Genomic DNA, 20,107 nt, shown 5'->3' with positions numbered 1-20,107 from the left:
AGAGAGAGGCCAGCTCAGCCCACCAGGGGGCAGGGCTGGCTGGCATGTGGTGCTGGGGGATTGAACCGCGGTCCCCGATGCTTTTGCTAAGCTTGTTCTAAGTAGGTGCCCTAGACCACTGAGCCATCTCTCCAGCCCAGGTCTTGGGAATTTCTGACAGCTGCTCTCTGCTTGTTTGGATTCTTTTTCAAAATTACTTTTTATTTATATTTATTTTTTCTCATTTGTGTATTTGGTACAGGGTCTCACTATGCAGATTGGACACAGTGATCCTCCTGTTTTCAGCCTCCCCAGCGCTGGGATTACAGGCTCTTGGCTCACCACCATACCCAGACTCTTGGCTCAGTGCTGCCTGGGGGTGGGGCGGGACCAGTATTGTGGCATGTGGCTTATTTTTAGTTTTTGCTTATTTTGATTCTACTCCTTTTCTTCCTGGAGGTTTTTCTACCTGGTTTCCATACCTGGGAGTGATTATTGAAGCTAAAGAAACAGACTTTAGAAATAGGGACTCAAAGCTGGAGAGATAGTGTAGCAGTTTACACATTAGGCTCTACAGCAAGAGGTCGTAGGTTTGAGTCTCAGGTCTGCCTTTACTTATTGGGGCTGGGGAGATGGCTCAGTAGAATAAGCGCTTGCCTGTCAAGTGCAAAGAAGGGCCTGAGTTCAATCCCTGGTTCGGCAAAACAAAACACAAAGACATAGGGACTCAAATCGAATCCTGCCTCTGTGTGGCAAGCTGTAAGCCCTAGTAACCGACACCTCTTGGCACAAATCATTTAACCTGCTCAACTGGTACTTAATCTTGGTGAATTTGGCCTCCCTAGGAGCACAGGATTTGCAGACAGACTTGGGTTGAGCTTGACTGTGTTGTAGCCTGTTTCTTCATCGATAAAGTATCAAATTGAGTTTAACTTGAAGGAACCACACAAAGTTGAAGATAGTGCAAGTATAAGCAATCAGTAAACATGCAGCAAATGGGAACTTAATGTTTTACTTATTGGTATTCAAGTATCTCCCCAGATAAGACAGGAAGTATTGGGCTGGGGAGGTGGCTCAGGAGGATAAGTGCTTCCCTGGCAAGTGCAAGGGTCCGCCAAAAAAAAAAAAAGAAAGAATTAGACAGGAAGTGTCTTACTGTTCTAGCCCTCTTTCAGGGCCCATTAATTGCTTATATAAAGCAGGTGGTTAGAATTTTGTTAAAAGGACGTGTACTCTGCAATAAAAGGCTTGATTCTACTGCTTAAGTAAAAATAGTAAGATAGCATTCTGGGTATATCTGAATGATACAATGCTTGCCAAGCATAAACAAAGCCAGGGTTCTACCCCTGAACCATAAAATATGATAAAGGTAATAAGAAGATAGTCATTATCATTAATTTTTTTGCAGTGATAGAGATGGCTGCCTTTCCCCTTCAAGTGCTGGACATGGAACCCAAGCATGCCAGATAATTGAGTGTCCTACCACTGAGCTATGTCCCCAGCCCTTTATTTTGTGAAACAGGGTCTCACTCTATAGTGCAGGTTGGCCTTGAACTTACAGTGTAGCTCAGGCTGGGCTCTCATGGAGATCCTCTTGCTTCAACTTCCAGAGTGCTTGGATTACAAGTGTGTGCCACCACACCCGATATTTATGTATATAATGTATGTATGCGATTATCTTTATTTTTAAAATTATTTGCTTATTTTTAGTATTTAGTACAGGGTCTACAGGTTCTCACTATGTAGATCAGACTCTAGTGATTCTCATTTACAGCCTCCCAAGCACTGGGATTACAGGCGCACGCCACCATGCCTGGTCTCAATCACCATCTCAGCGCACCCCAGAAGCAGGGCCGGCAAGGACGCTGGGATCAAATCCCAGCCATTGTGCTCTGCCTAAGCAGGCACTTTAGTCTGTTGAGCTATCTGGTCAGCCCCAGTATGCAATTATTTACTGCAGTGATCCTCTTATCTCAGCCTCCTCCACGTGTGTGTCATCACGCTTGGCATGTATTTTTTTGCAGAATCGGGGATTGAACTCAGGCCCTTGCGTTTGCCAGAGAAGCGCTTATTCTACTGAACCATCTCCCTGGCCCCTGGATTTTATTTTTATTTGAAACAGTCTTGCTAAATTTCCCAGGCTGTCTTTAAACTTGCACTCTCCTGCCTCACCCTCCCAGGCAGATGGCACTACAAGTGTGATTACTACACTTGGCTACTATCACCTTGTTAAAAATGAGGAAATGAATGGGAAAGCTAGGAATGAAACCTAGGCATATTAGTCAGCCTAGGTCCACATTGTATTTTATTTTATTATTTATTTATTATTTTTTTCTTTTGCAGTACCAGGGATTGAACTCAGGAGCTTTTGCTTGCCGGGCAAGCGCTTTTGCTATTGAGCTATCTCCCTGGCCCTAGATCCACATTAAAAAAAAAAAAAAAAAACTATATGGCTAGGAATACAGCTCAGTGGTAAATTGCTTGTTTAATGTGCATAAGGCCCTAGGTTTTGTCCTCAGTATTGAGAAGAGAGAAAAAAAAATGATTAGGTGGCTCAAATAATAGAAATGCATTTTCTCATATTTTCAAAGACTGGAGGTCCAAGATGAAGGTATTATCATGGTCAGTTTCAGTTTCTCTTCCTGATTTGCAAAATTGTAACTTTTTTTGGGCAGAACTGGGGATCAAACTCAGGCCCTTGTGCTTGCCAGGGAAGCACTTATTCCACTGAGCCATCTCTCTGGTCCCACAAAATTGTAATCAATTTCTTAGATGCTATGTTCCATATGCAGTTGCCTCAGGGATTCAGATTTCAAAATGAATTTTAGAGGGATACAACAGTCAGCCTTTAGTATTAACACTATCTGACCCCACGGCCTGGAAAGACTTGTTCACAAACTAGTGAAAACTTCTCATTTGTTTTGCTACTATATTGGGACTGATGGGAGAGTACATGTGTTAATTTATTTCACCCAATCAGAAACTATCCAAATAGGGTTGCAATTTTTCAAACTTCTAGATACTAATCCCACTGGAGCTTTATAAGGAACACTTGAAAGCATTCTTAGGGTTAGAAGTCCAGGTAAATTGTAAGTTTAGACAAAAAGAAAAGAAAAAAAAGGTAAAAAGTAATTGCACTGACCTCAGAACCATAACTCAGAAACAGTATCTTTTTTATTTTAAGACAGGGTCTTGAAAAAAAAAAAAAAAAAAAAAAGACAAGGTCTTGCTATTAGTTCAGGCTGGACTTCAACTTGCTATGAAGCCAAGGCTGGCCTGGAACTCACGGTGATCCTCCTGCATCAGCCGAGTGCTGGGATCATAGGTGTGCACCACCACACCTGGCCAACAATGTCTGTTTTTTTTTTTAAATTTTATGTATTTGGTACAGGGTCTCACTACACAGCTTGGACTGGTACTGATCCTCCTGTTTTCAACCTCTCCAGCACTGAGATTATAGGCCTGCACCTCCACGCAGGCTCAGCATGCCCCAGGGGTAGGGCCGGGGATCAAACCCTGGTCTCTGGGCTTGCCAACGGTGCTTAATCTGCTGAGCTATCTCGCTGGCCCAAGTCTTTTTTATTTTATTTTGTATATATTTAGTACAGGGTGTACAGGATCTCACTGCGTAGATCAGACTTACAGTGATTCTCCTGTTTTCAGCCTCCCAAGCACTGGGATTACAGGTGCAAATCACGACGCCCAGTCTTAATTGCCATCTCAGTTCAGCCCAGGGTGGGGCAGGCATGGCACATCCGGGATCAAACCCAGGCCACTGCACTCTGCCTAAGCAAGTGCTTTAGTCTGCTAAATTACCTGGCCTATCTTTTTTATGGGCTGGGGAGATGGCTCAGTGGAATAAGTGCTTCCCTGCCAAGCCCAAGGGCCTGAGTTCAATCCCCAGTTCTGCCTCCCCTCAAAAAAAGTGTCCTTTTTTATCCCCCAAATTGGAATTGGTTTGCAGTGAACACCAACAGCTTCCGAAGCTAAATGCAACAGGTAAAGGGAACATTTATTTCAAGTTCCTCCAAAGATATGTTTTAGGCACAGTTCTTGAGGTCAGGTTGTTTTGGTCCTGATCAGTGTTCTGAAGAAGGAACAACTATTGTCTACAGGGTATTTCACAGCTTCATCTCCTTTAGAGAAGTACTCAGTAGCTCGAACATCTGCTTGCATTGTGATTAAAGGACCTAGAGTGTTTTCAGATACATGACTCTTAGTGATGACTATAGGGTATTTCCAAGAATCTTTCCACCAGACAGCTATGGTTAATTTGCCTTCTAAAGATCAAAAAATCCTCAAATGTTAACTGAGTATAATTGAATAAGTACTTACAAAATACAAGTTTTTAGACAAGGACAAGGAGCTGCAGTTTCAAGCTCTGGAGTAGTTTGGCTCACATCTATGACTTTTTATGTTATTAACATGTGATTCAGGGCCTGGGAGATAGCTCACTGGCATAAGTGCCTGTCTGGCAAGTTCAAGGTTCTGAGTTTGATCCCCAGCACTGCAAACACAAATGATTTTTCTCCAGAAGAGTATGAATGTTTACTTCTCAGAATTTTGTTTGCTGTTTTAACCTTTCCTGATCAAGAGACTTAACAAATAAATAATACCCAATCTTTTTTCCCTTTGGAAATGGATCAAGAACTTACATTCAATTTTTTTCTTTTTTAGTCTTTTCTTTATTTCTTTGGAACATAGTCTCACCGTACAGCTTAGATTTGTAGTGATCCTTCTGTCTCAGCCTCCCCAGCACTGGGATTACAGGTGTGCGCCACCATGCCTGGTTTTGAGTCTGGCAAGGTGCACCTGGGTAAGTCCTATTCTGGGGCTGCCACGGCATGGAGTATCAGGGTTTGAATTTGCATCCTTGTGCTGCCAGGCACTTAGACTGTGGAGCTATCTCCTCAGCCCTGAGTTTCCAAAGATCTAGGAAGGGAGCTGGAGCTGCTTTGGGTTGGATTAGAAGAGCACAGAAATAGTGAAAAGATGTCAACTACCTGCAGAGTAATTAAAACTTTTCTACCCAACTACAGGAGGTGAAATGCGGTTAAATTTTTTTTTTTTTAATTTGTGTGTGTGTGTGTGTGTGTGGCCAGCTCAGCCCACCAGGGGGCGGGGCTGGCTGGCATGTGGTGCTGGGGGATTGAACCGCGGTCTCTGTGCTTTGCTTAGCTTAGCTTGTTCTAAGTAGGTGCTTTAGACCACTGAGCCATCTCACCAGCCCCATGATCATTTTATCTTATTTTTGGTGGTACTGGGGATCAAACTCAGGACCTTGTGCTGCTAGGCAGGTGCTTATGCCACTGAGCTATCTCCCCGCTAGGACTAATTCTTGATAATATTTTCCACAGGCCAAAGATTCACAGGTCTCTTTGCTTGTTACTAAACACATTGCCCCAAGGCCTAAGTAACAAAGGAAGCTGTCTATTTTAGTGAAAGTCATGCCATTAAAGAAAGAAGTTGAGGAAAAAAAAAAAAAAAAAAAAAAAAAGAAAGAAGTTGTGGCTCAAGGGCAGAGGTTGGCAAATCTATGGCCAAATGACTGTTTTATAAATGAACTCTCTCATAAATAAAATTTAATTGAAACATAGCCCTGTGGGCCAGGGATGTAGCTCAGCAGCACAAGTGCCTGTCTGGCAAGTGTGATATAAATAGTTGATATAATGATTGATATAAATGGTTGAAGCATACCTACTCTTTTTGGAGGGCAGTGGGACAGGATCTCACTATGTAGTTCAGGCTGGTGTTGTCTTTTTGAGACAGGGTCTTGCTATGCAGTTCAGGCTGGTGTTAAGCTGACTTTGCTTAACGTTAAGCCTACGCTGGTCTCCAACTCATAATGATCCTCCTGCTTCAGCCTGCCAAGTTTTAGGATTATAGGCCTGTACCACCATGCCCAGCTGTAAGGAGATTTTTTTTTTTTTTGTACCAGGAATTGAACTCAGGACCTTGCACATGCCAGGCAGGTGCTTCAGCCACTGAGCTATATCCCCAGCCCACAGGCTGGCCTTGAACCTACTATACAGCCCAGGCTGGCCTCAAAATCACAGCAATCTTCCTGCCTCAGCCTCCTGAGTGTAGGGATTGTAGGTGTGCACTACTTGCCTGACCACCGTGTTTAGCCTTCAGTTGCAGAAGCTAGGAACAAAATATAAAGGAACTTTGTATTTTTCCTTTTGCATTGTTTTTGTATTTTGAGACAAGGTCATGCTGTGTAATTCAGGCTACTGTTGTTCTATGTAGCCCAGTCTGGCCTCAAACTCATGGTACCCCTCCTATCTCAACCTCCTGAGTGTGATAGCATGTGCTAGTATACTTGATAGGAACTTTACTTTTTATTTTTTACTTTATTTTTTGTTGGGGGAGGATTTTGCTTCTGATACTTTAAGTTAATTAGAGGGGAGTCTTCTTTAACTTGATCTTTTCTTCTACATTTGAAAAGTATCTCATCTTTGTTAAAATCTCCTTGGCTTTTTCAAAGTCATCTGAAATAAACAAGAGACACTTAGTCAGATCAAAGCACTTTGGATTTAGCTGAGTGGTATAATGCTCTAGCAAGCTAGAAGTCCTAGGTTCGGTCTTCAACACCAAAAGATAAAAACTAAACTATATTAAAAAAAAAAAAAAAAAAAAAAGGCTGGTGACATAGCTCAGTGGCTTAAGCATAAAATCCTGAGTTTGATCCCTGGTATAAAACAAAAATAAAAACAAAAACAAAAACAAAAAAAAACCTGACCTTGGGGTATACAGGATCCATCAATTATTCAGTAAATTAGCAAAGGGGAGGAAGACTATCTGGATTATTAAGGGGACAGATGTTAAAAAAAGGGTCCAAGAGCATGCTTATTTACAGGGTTCTGATACATTCAAGCTGATTAGTTTTAGGAGAGTCCCAAGTAATAAATTGGCTGTATTTTACATGTTTTCCCCTAAAACAACTGGTGGTAACAATTCTGAAAAAGATGTGGAAGCACTCATGATTAATAATACATCTCCTAGGGGTCGGGGAGGTAGCTCAGTAGAATAAGCGCTTCTGTGGCAAGTGCAAGGGCCTGAGTTCAATCCCCGGTTCCGAAGGGGGGAAAAAAATCAGATCTCCTGTGACAGATGTCATTGCACAGAACTGCCCTCAGGGGAGTTCCAGTCTCTGGAAATGATGACTTTACATGAGTCGTTTGCTATTGGGGGTGATTTTGTTCCCTGGTGATGTAGGAGAATCTTTGGAGAAATATTCTGTTGTCCTAACTAGGGACAGTTAATGGGTGGAAGCCAGGGATATTGATAAACAGTATCTTACAGTGTACAGGAGAGCTGCTCACAAAGCAGAATTATCTGATTGAAAATACTGGTGATGTCAAGGTTGAGGAACCTGACTTAGACAAAAACAACGCATTGTAATAAGTGCTACACTGAAGATGTTATAGCCACCCACATTAAAAGTAAAATGTTATACAAAATAGCAAGTCTGAGGTAGCCTGAATAACATAGGGAGACCCTGTCTCAAATTAAATAAATAAAAAAGCTGAAAATATAGCTTATATTCCCTGAGTTCAATCCCTAATACCACACAAGGGGGAAAAAAAAAAAGGCAAGTCACGGAAGAACACATGAGGTATGATGATGCTATTTATATGAAGATCAAAATATGCACACTAAATGATAGACTGTTGTGTTCATGTATGATTAAAAATAGCCAAGAATGCGCAGGTCAGATAGCTCAGTGGATTACAGCGCCTGCTTAGGCAGATGCAGGGGCTGGGGTTTGATACTTGGCCTGGTGTGCCAGCCCTGCCCCCAGAGCGCAATGACATAGTGATTGAGACTGGGCATTGTGGTACGTGACTATAATCTCAGCGCCTGGGAGGCTGAAAAACAGGCAGGGTCACTACAAGTCTGATGATCTGTGAGACCCTGTAGACCTTGTACTAAATACATTTTTAAAAAAAGGGGAAAAAATAGCAAGAAAACCAAGAGAATTATTTAATACAAATTGAAGAAAGTTATTATTTTGAAAGAGAGATGTAACAGTGAAGGCGCTACTAGGAGCTTGGAAGAGCATGTTTGTGTTGTCTTCACAGTGTTGAGGATCAAATCCAGAGCCGTAAGAATGCCAGGCAAGTACTACCACTGAGCCATATCCCAAGCCCCCATTTAAAAAATTTCATTATTTTTGGTACTTAAACATTTTTACAGGGGCCTGCCCCTTAGCTCAGTTCTTTAAGTGGCTGCTTCAACAAAGCAGTCAAGCTCAGGTTGCTGTGGTTCGATCCCCACAACACAAGCCAGCCAGTCATGCCTTGAAGGCATTCGGAGCAAAAAAAAAAAACAAAAAAAACAAAAAAAAAAAAAAAAAAAAAAAACACATTTTTACATTAGGGTAAAATACATATGCATAACATAAAGTTTTACCATATTAACCTTTTCTTTTCCCCTCATTTTTTATGTAGTACTGGAGATTGAACTCAGCCCTCAAGTGTGCTAGGCCATTTTTAAAGCTTTTTATTTTAAGACAAGGTTTCAATAATTTGCCCAGGCTGGTCTTAATATTATATTCTTCCCAAGTAGCTGGAATTACAGGTATGTGCTACCACTACCAGCTTTAATATTTTTTAAAAAAGATATATAGCCCAGGATGGTTATATAGCCCAGGATGACACTCTATCACTGAACTATATCCTCAGCCCCAGTCTTGTTTTTTGATCTACTTTGACAATTTCTAGCTTTTAATTGGTGCCTTTAGCTAGGCATGGGGGAACATGCTTGTAATCCCAGCACTGAGGAGGCTGAGGCAAGAGAATTGCTGGGAATTTGAGGCCAACTTGGGCTATGTAGTGAGTTCAAGGATAGGCTGGACTACATGAGACCTGTGTCACAAACAAAACAAAAACAAAACAACAGTTGGTGCATTTATTAGACGCCTATTATTCAAAGTGGTTACAGACATACTTGGATTAATATCTACTGCATTTTTTTTTTTTTACTGTTTTCTAATTGTTATTCTTATTCTTTTTCTCATTTTTAAAAATTTTTCTTCTTAAAGACAGGGTCTTACTCTGCTGCATAGGCTGGTCTGGGAACTTCCTATGTATGAGCTCAAGTGGGACTTGAAATTGAATTTTGTTATTTTATATTTTTGATACTGGGAATCAAACTCAGGACCTTGTGCTTGCCAGGTTGATGCTGTGCCAGTGAGCTATATCCCTGGCTGGTCTTTGAACTTGAGATCCTCCTACTTCAGCCTCTCTAAGCTAGGACAAGTGTGTGCCATCATGCCATCTTGCTTTTTTAGTTTTTGGAGTAATAGGGATCAACCCCAGGAGTGCCCTACCACTGAGCTATACCACCAGCCATTTATAGTTTTTTAAAAAAATGTATTTAGTACAGAGTCTATATGGTCTTACTACACAGATCAGACTCGTAGTGATCCTCCTGTTTTCAGGCTTTTGAGTGCTGGGATTATAGGCACGTACCACCACACCCAGTCTCAATGGATGTCTCACTGCACCCCGGGGTGGGGCCAGCACACCAGGCGGATCAAACCCTGGTCCCTGTGCCTAAGCAAGCACTTTAGTGGGCTGAGCTACCTGGCAGGCCCTAATCCTACTTAGTCTTAAACTCATGATCTTCCTGTCTCAGATTTCCCAGTGCTGAGATTATATGTGTGTGCCACCATGCTGAGTGGTTGAACTTTTTTTCTGTATTGTTTGAGACAGTGTCTTGCTTTGTAGCCCAGGCTGGCCTTGAATTTGCAACAATCCTCCTGCTTCTGCATCCCAAGTACTGGGATTATAGGTGTGCATGCCATACCCCTTAGAACATCTACTATGATCCCATTTTCTTACTTTTTTCAATGGATTAGGTATATTTCCTTTCTTCACTACTTTTTACTGGTTGCCCTAGGGCTTGCAGTACACACTGACAGCTAACCCACCTTTACTTTCCTCCTCTTTTAGTGGTACTAGGGATTGAACCTAGGACCTTGTGCATGCTATGAAAGTGTTCTTGGAGATTTATATATATTTTCTATCTCCACATGTACTTATTATACATAGGCATATAATAGCTACGTACTGAATAAATGGTTATATCCCAAAGCTTACAATTTCATTCCACATTTAAAAAAGTCAAGAAATAAAATACCTTGTTCAAAAGCTCTGCTCACATTTTCAGTAAATTCTTTCTGTTTACCTGAAAGAGAAAACTGCTGAGTTTTTCCACTTAAATAGACGTATAATACTAAGCAACAATACTTTGTAATCATGTGCTCTAAATATTGTAAGGCACTGGACTCAAGGTTAAGAGTCCAGTGTCTTTTGTCCCTGCAGATATCATGACATTAGCTGCTACTTAATGTGAAAGTGGGTGATCCTAGTCAAATTGTTTTTCTACCTATGAAAGACCTGATATGCAATCACTAGGGTGTATAAAATGGCTACATAATGATTTTTGAACATCAGGGCGAGATACCTCAGCAGACTAAACGCCTGCTTAAGCAAGCTCAGGGTGGGGTTCAATCCCTGGAACCACGAGCCATGCTGGCCCTGCCCCCGGGTACCCTGAGTCAGGGACTGAGCCCAGGCGGGCATGGTGATGCACACCTTTAATACCAGCACTGGGAGTCTGAAAACTCACTATGAGGATCACTATGAGTTGAGCTGAGTAGTGAGGTCCTGTACCAAATACATTAAAGAAAGAAAAAAAAAAAAAGAAACAATCAGGGCAGGGCAAACACTGCTATAGTTTGGACAAGTGTCCCCCAGAGGCTTTTGTGTGGCAAAGGCTTGGTCCCCTGCCTGGAGTGCTACTGGGTGGTGGTGCAACTTTTAAGAGGTAAAGGAGATGGCTTACAGGGCACATGCCCTTGAAGGACACAGTGGAGCCTAAGGACACAGTGCAGCCTGGCTACTTTTTTTTTTTCCCTCCTGGCTGCCTAAGGTGACCAATTTCTTCCCATCACAGACCTAAAAGCAATTGGGTCAACTCACTATGGACTGAGAGCGTCAAAAATGTGAGCCAGGGCCAGGGAGATAGCTCAGTAGAATAAGTGCCTGTCTGGCAAGTGTGAGGTCCTGAGTTCAACCTCCAGTACTGGGGAAAAAATAAATAAATAAATAAATAAATAAATAAATAAAGTGAGCCAAAATAAAGCTTTTTCTGTTGGTTAGCTGAATATTTTATTTTAATTTTTTTTTTTTTGTGGAACCGGGGATTGAACTCAGATCCTTGCGTTTGCCAGTCAAGTGCTTATCCTACTGAGCCATCTCCCCGGCCCGGTTAGCTGAATATTTTAGGTGTTTTGTCACAGTGATGGAAAGCTAACTAACACATGGAGATAAGGAAATGCTATGATTATCTCCTTAAGCTGTCTTGCAGATTTCAGCAAAGAGAAAATTAGCACTGCAGGATCACCTATCAGCAGAGCATTATCAAGTGTTTTAAGCAACCATTTGAAATTACTACAGGGGTATAGTGTCCAGGAAAATGACAACATTTAGATCAGTGTCTTAGAAGATGCCAAATGAAATAATGAAACAAAGGAGCAGCTACCTCATCATTTGTTTTGTTTTCTCATTAGAAAGTGAAGGGGGCCGGGGAGATGGCTCAGTGGAATAAGCGCTTCCCTGGCAAGCGCAAAGGTCTGAGTTCAATCCATGGTTCCACAAAAAAAAAAAAAAAAACCAAAAAAAAAACAAAGTGAGGAATTTATCTGGAAATAGTGATGCATGCCTACAATTCCAGCTGCTTGAGAGACTGACAGAGGCAGAAGTATGAAAAGTTCAAGGATAGTTGGTATGGTGGCAAAGCCTATAATCCCAGCACTTGGGAGGCTGAGGTAGGATTGTCATAAATTCAAGGGCAGCCTGAACTACAAGCTACACTGTGGGCAGCTAAGCAAGAGACCTCTGTCAGACGTTCAGGGGGCCTGCCCAGTAGCTCAGGTGTTTAAGTGCCTGCTGAAACAAAGCAATCAGGCTCAGGATGCTATGGTTCGATCCCCTCATCCTCAAGCCAAACCACACCTGCCCTGAAGGTATCCTGAGTGGGCCTCCCTCCAAAAAAAGGGAATGGGATGGGGAGATGGCTCAGTGGAATAAGCACTTCCTTGGCAAGTGCAAGGCCCTGAGTTCAATCCCCAATTCGGCAAAAAAAAAAAAAAAAAAAAAAAAAGAGTAATAAGTTCAAGGCCAGCCTGGGCTACATAGTGAGACCAAAACAAAAGAAGATGTTTACAAGTTTGTTTTCTTAGGGCCAGCCAGGTAGCTCAGCAGATTAAAGCACCTGCTTAGGCAGGCAGGGACCAGGGTTGGATCCCCAGCATGCAGTGTCAGCTCCACCCCCAGGGTGCACTGAGAGGTGACTGAGACTGGGCGTGGTGGTGAGCCCCTGTAATCCCAGCACTTGGGAGGCTGAAAACAGGAGGATCACTGAGTCCGATCTGTATAGTGAGACCCTGTACCAAATGCATAAAAACAAGTTTGTTTTCCTGCTAGATATGAAATACATTCTCATTCTCTTTTGAAGTCTGTCTCTGAAATTAGCACTTGTCATTTGTACTATAGTTTGCCAAAACAGAAAAAAATGGTTTTCCACACATGAATTATAGAAATTCTGAAAATTAATTTTTAAAAAATTAATTATTTGGCACAGGGTCTATAGCTCCGGCTTGTAGTGATCCATTCTCCCTGTCTCAAGCCTTCCCAGCACTGGGATTACAGGCATGTGCCAGCACACTCGGTTTTGGTGTCCAGCTTGGCATGGGGGCAGTCAGCATTTGGTTCCAGGGATTGAACCTCAATCATTTGGCTTTGAACAGGTAGCTTACCTACAGATTTAGTCCTAAATTGAACTACTTCCTTTATGAGTCAGAACTTTTTTTTTTTTTTGTTTAATTTTCAGAACTTCCGGCTGTGGAGATATCTCAGGGGTCTAATCACCTGCCTGGCAAGCGCAGGGACCTGAGTCTGATCCCTGGTACTGAAGGGGGTGGGGGAAGGGGGAGCCAAATGACCCCTGTAGGGCTAGAAAATGTCTTTTATATGCTTTACCTTTTATTTATTTATTTTTTTTTGGCACTGAGCTTGAGCCCAGGCCTGGCCTTTGCACTTTACTATATTCTCAACACTTTTTATTTTATTTATTTTTTGAGACAGGGTCTTACTTATGTAGTTCAGGTTTGTCTTGAACTTACTATGTAGCCCATGTAGGCTTTGAACTCAGTGATCCTTCTGTCTCAGACTCTAAAGTGCTGGGATTATAAGGGTGTGCCAACCATGCTCATCTTTTACTTTCTTATTTTGAGATAGGGCCTTATAAGGTTGCTAAATTGCTCTGGTTCAGTTTGAACTTGTCATTCAAACTGACTCAGTTTCCCAAGCAGCAGGGATCAGAGGTATATTCCCCTAGCCATCTGCCTGCCTCAGCCTTCCAAGGAGCTGAGATTATAGGGTATATACTATCATATCCAGACAATGGTCTCCATTTCACAGGTTTGAGGAAACTAAGGGTCAGGTAAGTGAAGTCACTTTCTCAATGTCACACAAAGTCTTACAAAGGAGAGACACTAGGCAGGGAGGTCAAAAAGGTTTCTCTGAAGAAGTGATGACATTTTCTAGATCTGAATGCACAGTTAACTCGTGGTGGAGGGGAGTTTCTGAAAGAACAGCTCATACAGAGGCCCTGGGTTAGGAGGGTGCCTAGAGGAAGTGGAAGTAACCAGTGTGCGTGGAGAAGAGGGGGCAAAATGGAGATAATGCAAGGTCTTATAAGCTATGCTAAGTTTTGGTTCTAAATCTGAGAGCAGTGGGAAGCCATATAAATTTTTTAAAAAGGTTCAAGCATGGTAATTACATTTGAGTTTTAAAAACATAACAAAGAGTTAGTATAGGATTTTTTATTTTTATTTTTTCAAATGTATTTAGGACAGGGTCTACAGGGCCTATAGGGTCTCACTATGTAGATTAGACTTGTAATGATTCTCCTGTTGTCAGCCTCCTAAGCACTGGGAATTACAGGTGCTAAGAGTCAGGTAAGTGACCACCATGCCCAGTCTCAACTGCTGTCCCCGGCTGCTGCGCTCTGCCCAAGTTGGTGCTTTAGTCCACTGAGCTATCTGGCTGGCCTGAGTGTAGGAATTCAGGTAATAGAAAGTGGTAGCTTGGAACAGGTGGTAGCTAAGATAGAGGTAAGCAGTTAAAATAAAGGGTGGATAAATTTGAAACACATGAAGGTCAACTCTTTAAGATATGGGATGAGGGCCAGTGAGATGGCTCAGAGGACTAAGCACTTGCTCAGGCAAGCGCAGGGGCCAGGGTTCGATCCTGGCACTGCATGCTATCCCCCTCTCCCCAAGTCAGCAATGACAGACTTTCTCAGTGCTTATAACCATTCAACCAATGGTGCTGCTTAGCTAAGGAACACTAGGAGGGGAATAGCTTGTTATTTTTTTGGGGTGGGGATAGAGGAGATGAATTCAATTTTGGACACCCTCAGTTATAATATATAAACTTTATGAAGAGATGGAGCATGACTGCTTTTTGGGTGGTACACTAAAGCTATTATTTATTTCTTTATTTATTGTATTTGGTACAGGGTCTACAGGGTCTCACTACGTAGATCAGACTCAGTGATTCTCCTGTTTTCAGCCTCCCAAGTGCTAGCATGCCACCACACCCAGTCTCAATCACTGTCTCAGTGTGCCCTGGGGTGGGGCTGGCACAGCATGGTGGGGATCAAACCCTGGCCGATGTGCTCTGCCTAATCAGGTGCTTTAGTCTGCTGAGCTATCTGGCCAGGCCTTATATCTCTTTATTTTTTTTTTTTTATTGAGAGTCTTGTTAGGTCACTAAGCTGCTCAGTTTGAGCTCAAACTTCTGCCTCAGCTGGAATTATAGGTGTACATAACCATAGTCAGCTTGGGCCATGTCTATTTTGTTTGTTTGAGCTAGGGTTTTGCTATGTAGTCCAAGTTGGCTGTGAACTCCCTCCGTACAGCCATATTGTTTTTGTTCCCTGTTGTGCCCTCATTGTCATACACAATGTTTGATGCCCATTAAGCACACTGTAAATCTGTGGAAATACATAAGAGCATACAATCGACACAAGAACCTTGGAACCTTTTCCATGTGTAATGGTTATGATGACCAGTTGTTGCACACTACTACAGATGTTGCTGTTTACAACTGGTTGACTTCATATATATATATATATATATATATATATATATATATGACATATTTATAAAGCTGGAAGCCAAACCCAAGGCATTCCACATGCTAATCAAGTGCACTTATCATTGTGCTACATTTCTAGCCCTCAAGTGACTTTATGTGAAGTTATCAGGGACATGGTAGAAGGGCAACAATTCATGGTGAGGAAAGACAACAAAAGCAACTAAGCTTAATATAATACTAGGCTGTTGGGATTAGGGTGCCATGAAACCAATCAGTGAACTGATCACACATCATTAATTACAACATCATACGCTCTAGGATTCAGTCACTTTTGAAAAAGCTCTATGAATGCATGAGGGTTTGGGGAGACATCTAGACACAAATAACAGGCCTCATCCAATCAAGTAAGAGCAGTGCATATAACTACAAGTTGACTGGAGAGGGAATTCAATTTAAGGCTATAGCATGGGGGCTGGAGAGATAGCTTGGTGGTCTAAGCACCTGCCTGGCAAGTGTAAGGACCCAGGTTCAATCCTGGGTACCGCATGCCATGAATGTCCCAGAACCCTGGGTGTGCCGTGCTGGCCACTGAAACTTGGCATGGGGATGCATGCCTGTAATCCCAGTGCTGAGGAGGCTGAGACAGGAGGATCACTACGAGTCTGAGCTGTGTAGCAAGACTCTCTACCAAATAAATAAAAGATTTTAAAAAATATTAAAAAATGACCTGAGTTTTCAGCTTGCTGGCCTGCCCCATACACTTTGATGTGATAGCTTATATGATCATAGGAGCTAATTCCTTAAAATAAATCTCTATATGCTATTAATTTTCTGTAGAACTGGTTAAAATGTTATAAAAGAAAGTAGAAAACAAATAATTAGCCAGGATATCAAAGTTAAATGTTTGCCCTGTTGCATATCTGTTGTGTGATGTTAGACATTTCTGCAAACTTTTTTTTTTTTGCAGTACCAGGGATTGAACTCAGGACCCTGTGCATGCCAGGCAAGCACTTATTCTACTGAGCTATCTCTCTAGCCCTTTGCAAACTTCTGAGACCCAATTTCCCTGTAGAGATAAAAACAGTATTTTTTTTTTTTGTATTTTAGGGAAGGGTCTACAGGGTGTTCAGGGTCTCACTATTAGATTGGACTCGTAGTGATTCTCCTGTTTACAGCCTCCCAAGAGCTGGGATTACAGGCATGCGCCACCACGCCCAGTCTCAACTGCCATCCCAGTGCATCCCGGGGGTGAGACCAGCACAGCAGCCCTGGGATCCTGGGGATCGAACTCCAGGCCCCTGTGCTTGCTTGCAGGTGCTTTAATCTGCTGAGCTATTTGGCCGGCCCCACTAACAGTATTTAAATGATGTCATAAGTAGAAAAGATCATTGCAATCCACAAAATCTAATTATACTCTTAGTTTAAGACTGCCTTCTTAGGATTAGAAGTGCTGTAAATTTAACTTCTAGACAAAATTGGTGTTAGGATGATGAAGAAAAAAAACTACTTCCTGGATTGATATTCACGTAGTCTTTATGTTCATGTCTTGTTTAACCCTGACTCATAATAGCAACACAATGCATCTGATGGTATTTTGTCTTTTACCTCTGACAATGGATTCAATCTCTTTTATGACAGCTTCATTTTGAGCTTCTGCGAGTTTTTCATTAATTTCCATTATCTCCATGAGGAACTGACTGTCCATTTCATAATCTGTCCCTTCAGAAATTTCTATTCCATGGAGCTTTAGCTATTAGGACAAAGAGCAGGAAAAATAAATTTGGTTCAAGAAACTATGCCCAAAGTCAGTACAACCTGTTGTCCTTTCTGAATATAATACCACTCGGGAATTACTGTACCAGAAATGAAAGCATGATGTTAGGCTGCCAAAAGCTTGGACAGAGACAAGAGTACTGATAGTGTCCCACTTTATGCTGCCTGAAATTGTGTGGTCCTGGGACATCATTCCTCTAAGAAGTTGAAATTGATGTTCGCAAACACTATCCAATGTTAATTTTTTTTTCTTTCTATTTTAGGGAATGGTGTTCAGGGTCTCACTACTATATTGGACTCGTAGTGATCCACCTGTTTACAGCTTCCCAAGAGCTGGGATTACTGGCGCACACCACCACACCCAATCTCAAATGCTGTCTCAGCATACCCCCAGCCCCTGAGCCTGCTTGCAGGCACTTTACTCCACTGAGCTATTTTGCCGGCCCTTCAATTTTAAAATTTTCTGGGCTCAGATACTCTTGAAAAAACTATATCCCAAAATAAAACCTAAAAATATCATCATCAAATCTTTGAAATGTATAGAACATAGTTAAAACAATACAACTGGGACAAGTAAGATTTACAAAGAATAGTCAGAGAGGGGCCGGGGAGATGGCTCAGCAGAATAAGCACGTCCCTAGCAAGTGCAAGGGTCTGAGTTCAATCCCCGGTTCCACCAGAAAAAAAAAAAAAAAAAAGTCAGAGAAAGCTACACTTAAGTAGTATCTTCAGGCTAAATATTACTGGCATTTTGGGTTAACTCAAATTTTAAGCACTCTTCTGTGGAATACAGGGGAAGCCACTGTCGTATATGACAATAAGCAAGAGGAAGTCTTGGTTGGGAAGGGTTGGGAAATAGAAGGGTTGGGAAATCACCTTACTAGGTATAGACCCCTGCTCAGGGGGGCCAGAAGAGTCCTATATGCATCATTCACCACTGTTGAATGCTTCTCTGACAGGTCCTTTTCAGTCTGTTAGAAATGAATACAGTCTTAAAATAACTAAAATCAATATTCTTAAATTCCCTTGTAGTACTGCAGGTGAACCCAGGGAACACTAAACCCTGAACTAAACACTAGGGTCTTGCTCTGTAGTCCAGGCTGGTTTAATATTCCCTATGCAATCTAGGCTGGCTTTGAATTTAAGATCCTCTCACCTCACTCTCGTGAGCTCTGCAATTACATGTTTGTCCCACCAAGCCTGGCTTTATTTACTATTATTATTTGTGGTACTAAGTATTGAGCTAGGAAAGCACTGAACTACTTCCAAGCTTTTTTCAGAAGAGGTCTCATTAAATTGGCCGGGCTAGCATCTAATTTAAGATTCCCCTACCTCAGCCTCTTGAGCAGCTATGATAACAGGCATGGACCACTGTGCCCAAATATTTATAATATACTGATGGGCAGGTACCCAAGGGAAGTGGCCCAACTACACAGGACTAGTGTTAGATGAATCATCTTTATTTTTCTAAGCTGTCTGGAAAGTCAGACAAAAGCTGTAAGTGGATGATATGTCAAGGACCAGGCTGGTTGGGGTCAGGCTGTCACAGGGTGGAGCTCATTATTCAACTCGATCCCTCATAATAACATGGCCACAAGGCCATTGCCACTACCCTGTATGCATTCGTGTTTGGGGTATTATCGAGGTGGCCAATACCATACCTGAGATCTCTGGCTGAACAAATCTGGGTGGACAAGACGCTGTAGTTGCTGGTACCTATGCTGGAGCTTTGTGGTGTCAATTCTGAAGGAGCGGTTGCTAGAAGAGAATTGGGAGATGAAATTCATGTGATAAATATTTACAGGGTTACAGGTCTAGTTCCTGTTTTTATGGGGAAGATGTAATAAACAGGCAACATGAGAAATGTGGTAACTCCTAGGAAGGAAAACAGTTAATACCGTGGAGAAGACCATCAGGCTGGAGAACTGCAAGTGCAAAGACCGTGAGGTGGGAGAAAATGGGCAGTTTTATTTCAACCTAACCCCCTTCATTTGCTCCTCCCAAAGCTTGCCCTATTTCCTCAGCAGTTTAGCTCTGCCTATACTTTCTCTCCACTTTCCAAGCTTCTCAAATTTCAGGGTGAAAAAGGGGGAAAAAAATCTCCATTTCTTGGACTCCATTTTTCTCTATGGCCTTGCCCACAACCTTGCTTGTGCTTTTACTCCCATATACTGCATGTAATTTTAAAAAATTCTTTCAGAGATGAGGTCTCACTAAGCAGTTCAGCTAGCCTTGAGCACTCTTCCTAACCCAGGTGGGTCTCGAACTATCAATGACTCTCTTGCCTCAGCCTCCTGAGCGCCGGGATCACTAGGCTTGCGTCACCAAGCCCGCCTTGTTTTGTTCAGATTTGCTTCCGGTGGACAGAACAACAGGGCCTCCTGCAAGCTATGCCTGCGCCCTGCCACTGAGCTAAACCCTAAGTCCCTCATCGTGGTGTCCGCTTCGGTACACTACTTGTCTCTTCAAAGTCTCCAACTAAAATCAAGCTTTTTTGACTGGACCCCTTCCCTCGAGCTCCGCCCCGCGTCGTCTCCATCCCTTTCCCACAAGTTCCGTTCCTTCTACACCAGCGCTCCATTCCCACCCCGCCCTCATCACGCCCCTCCCCCAGGCCCCGCCCCTTGACCGGCCCAGGCGCGGCCCAGCCCCCCATCCTCCCCTCACGCGGGCCAGCCCCCGACGTCGTTCCGGTCCCTACTCCTCGCGTACCAGTCCATGAGGCTGAAGTAATCTCGAGTAGCGTCGGGTGGTTGTAGCGCGCGGCACTGCGGGCAGAAGAACCCGTCCCCCTGCGCAGGGCCCCTTGGGCCGCCGCACTTCCAACACCGCGGCGCACTGTTTCCTGCCTGCGAGGCAGCGCGGCAATTTAGCAGTCTCCTTCCGGGGGCCCCCGTCAGCTGCCGACCCCATCCCCGAAGCAAGGACCCGGCTCTCCCGCCCCACATCTGGGCCGCAGCTTATCTCACCACGGTCACCTGTTGGGGTAGAAGCTGAGACCGCCGACCTGACTATTGCGGCTGATTGGAGAGATCGCTAAGGGGGCGTGGTCACTTGAGGGACGCGAGGTAGCTGAGTCCCGCCGTGCCATCTGAACTACATTTCCCAGACAGCATTGGCGTCACGCGGGCTAGTCACATCCGTTGCTTCTCATTGGTCCGGCAGCGGTAGAGGGCCTT

General features: G+C 43.0%; 1 protein-coding gene across 8 annotated transcripts; it reads right to left on the bottom strand.

The window, feature by feature from the left end:
• Positions 1-6,281: 6,281 nt before the first annotated feature.
• On the bottom strand, positions 6,282-19,999 carry Hscb (HscB mitochondrial iron-sulfur cluster cochaperone). Of its 8 annotated transcripts, none has more exons than XM_023711650.1 (6): positions 19,907-19,999; positions 18,590-18,686; positions 17,810-17,899; positions 16,761-16,905; positions 10,126-10,173; positions 6,282-6,470 (listed from the first exon to the last, which is right to left on the bottom strand). In XM_023711650.1, the coding sequence occupies exons 4-6, from the start codon at positions 16,858-16,860 to the stop codon at positions 6,379-6,381; spliced, it is 240 nt and encodes a 79-aa protein (XP_023567418.1). In that variant the 5' UTR covers positions 16,861-16,905; positions 17,810-17,899; positions 18,590-18,686; positions 19,907-19,999; the 3' UTR covers positions 6,282-6,378. The 8 variants fall into 8 exon arrangements, with proteins under 8 accessions (XP_023567418.1, XP_004628087.1, XP_023567417.1 ...); XM_004628030.2 differs by having other exon boundaries at positions 19,641-19,980; XM_023711649.1 differs by lacking the exon at positions 17,810-17,899 and having other exon boundaries at positions 19,641-19,982.
• Between the last annotated feature and the right edge of the window lie 108 nt (positions 20,000-20,107).

This window comes from Octodon degus, unplaced genomic scaffold (genome assembly GCF_000260255.1).
Source record: "Octodon degus isolate 3935 unplaced genomic scaffold, OctDeg1.0 scaffold00021, whole genome shotgun sequence".
NCBI lineage: Eukaryota > Metazoa > Chordata > Mammalia > Rodentia > Octodontidae > Octodon > Octodon degus.
The sequence above is the reverse complement of the archived record's forward strand: the minus strand, read 5'-3'. Positions and strand labels throughout refer to the sequence as shown.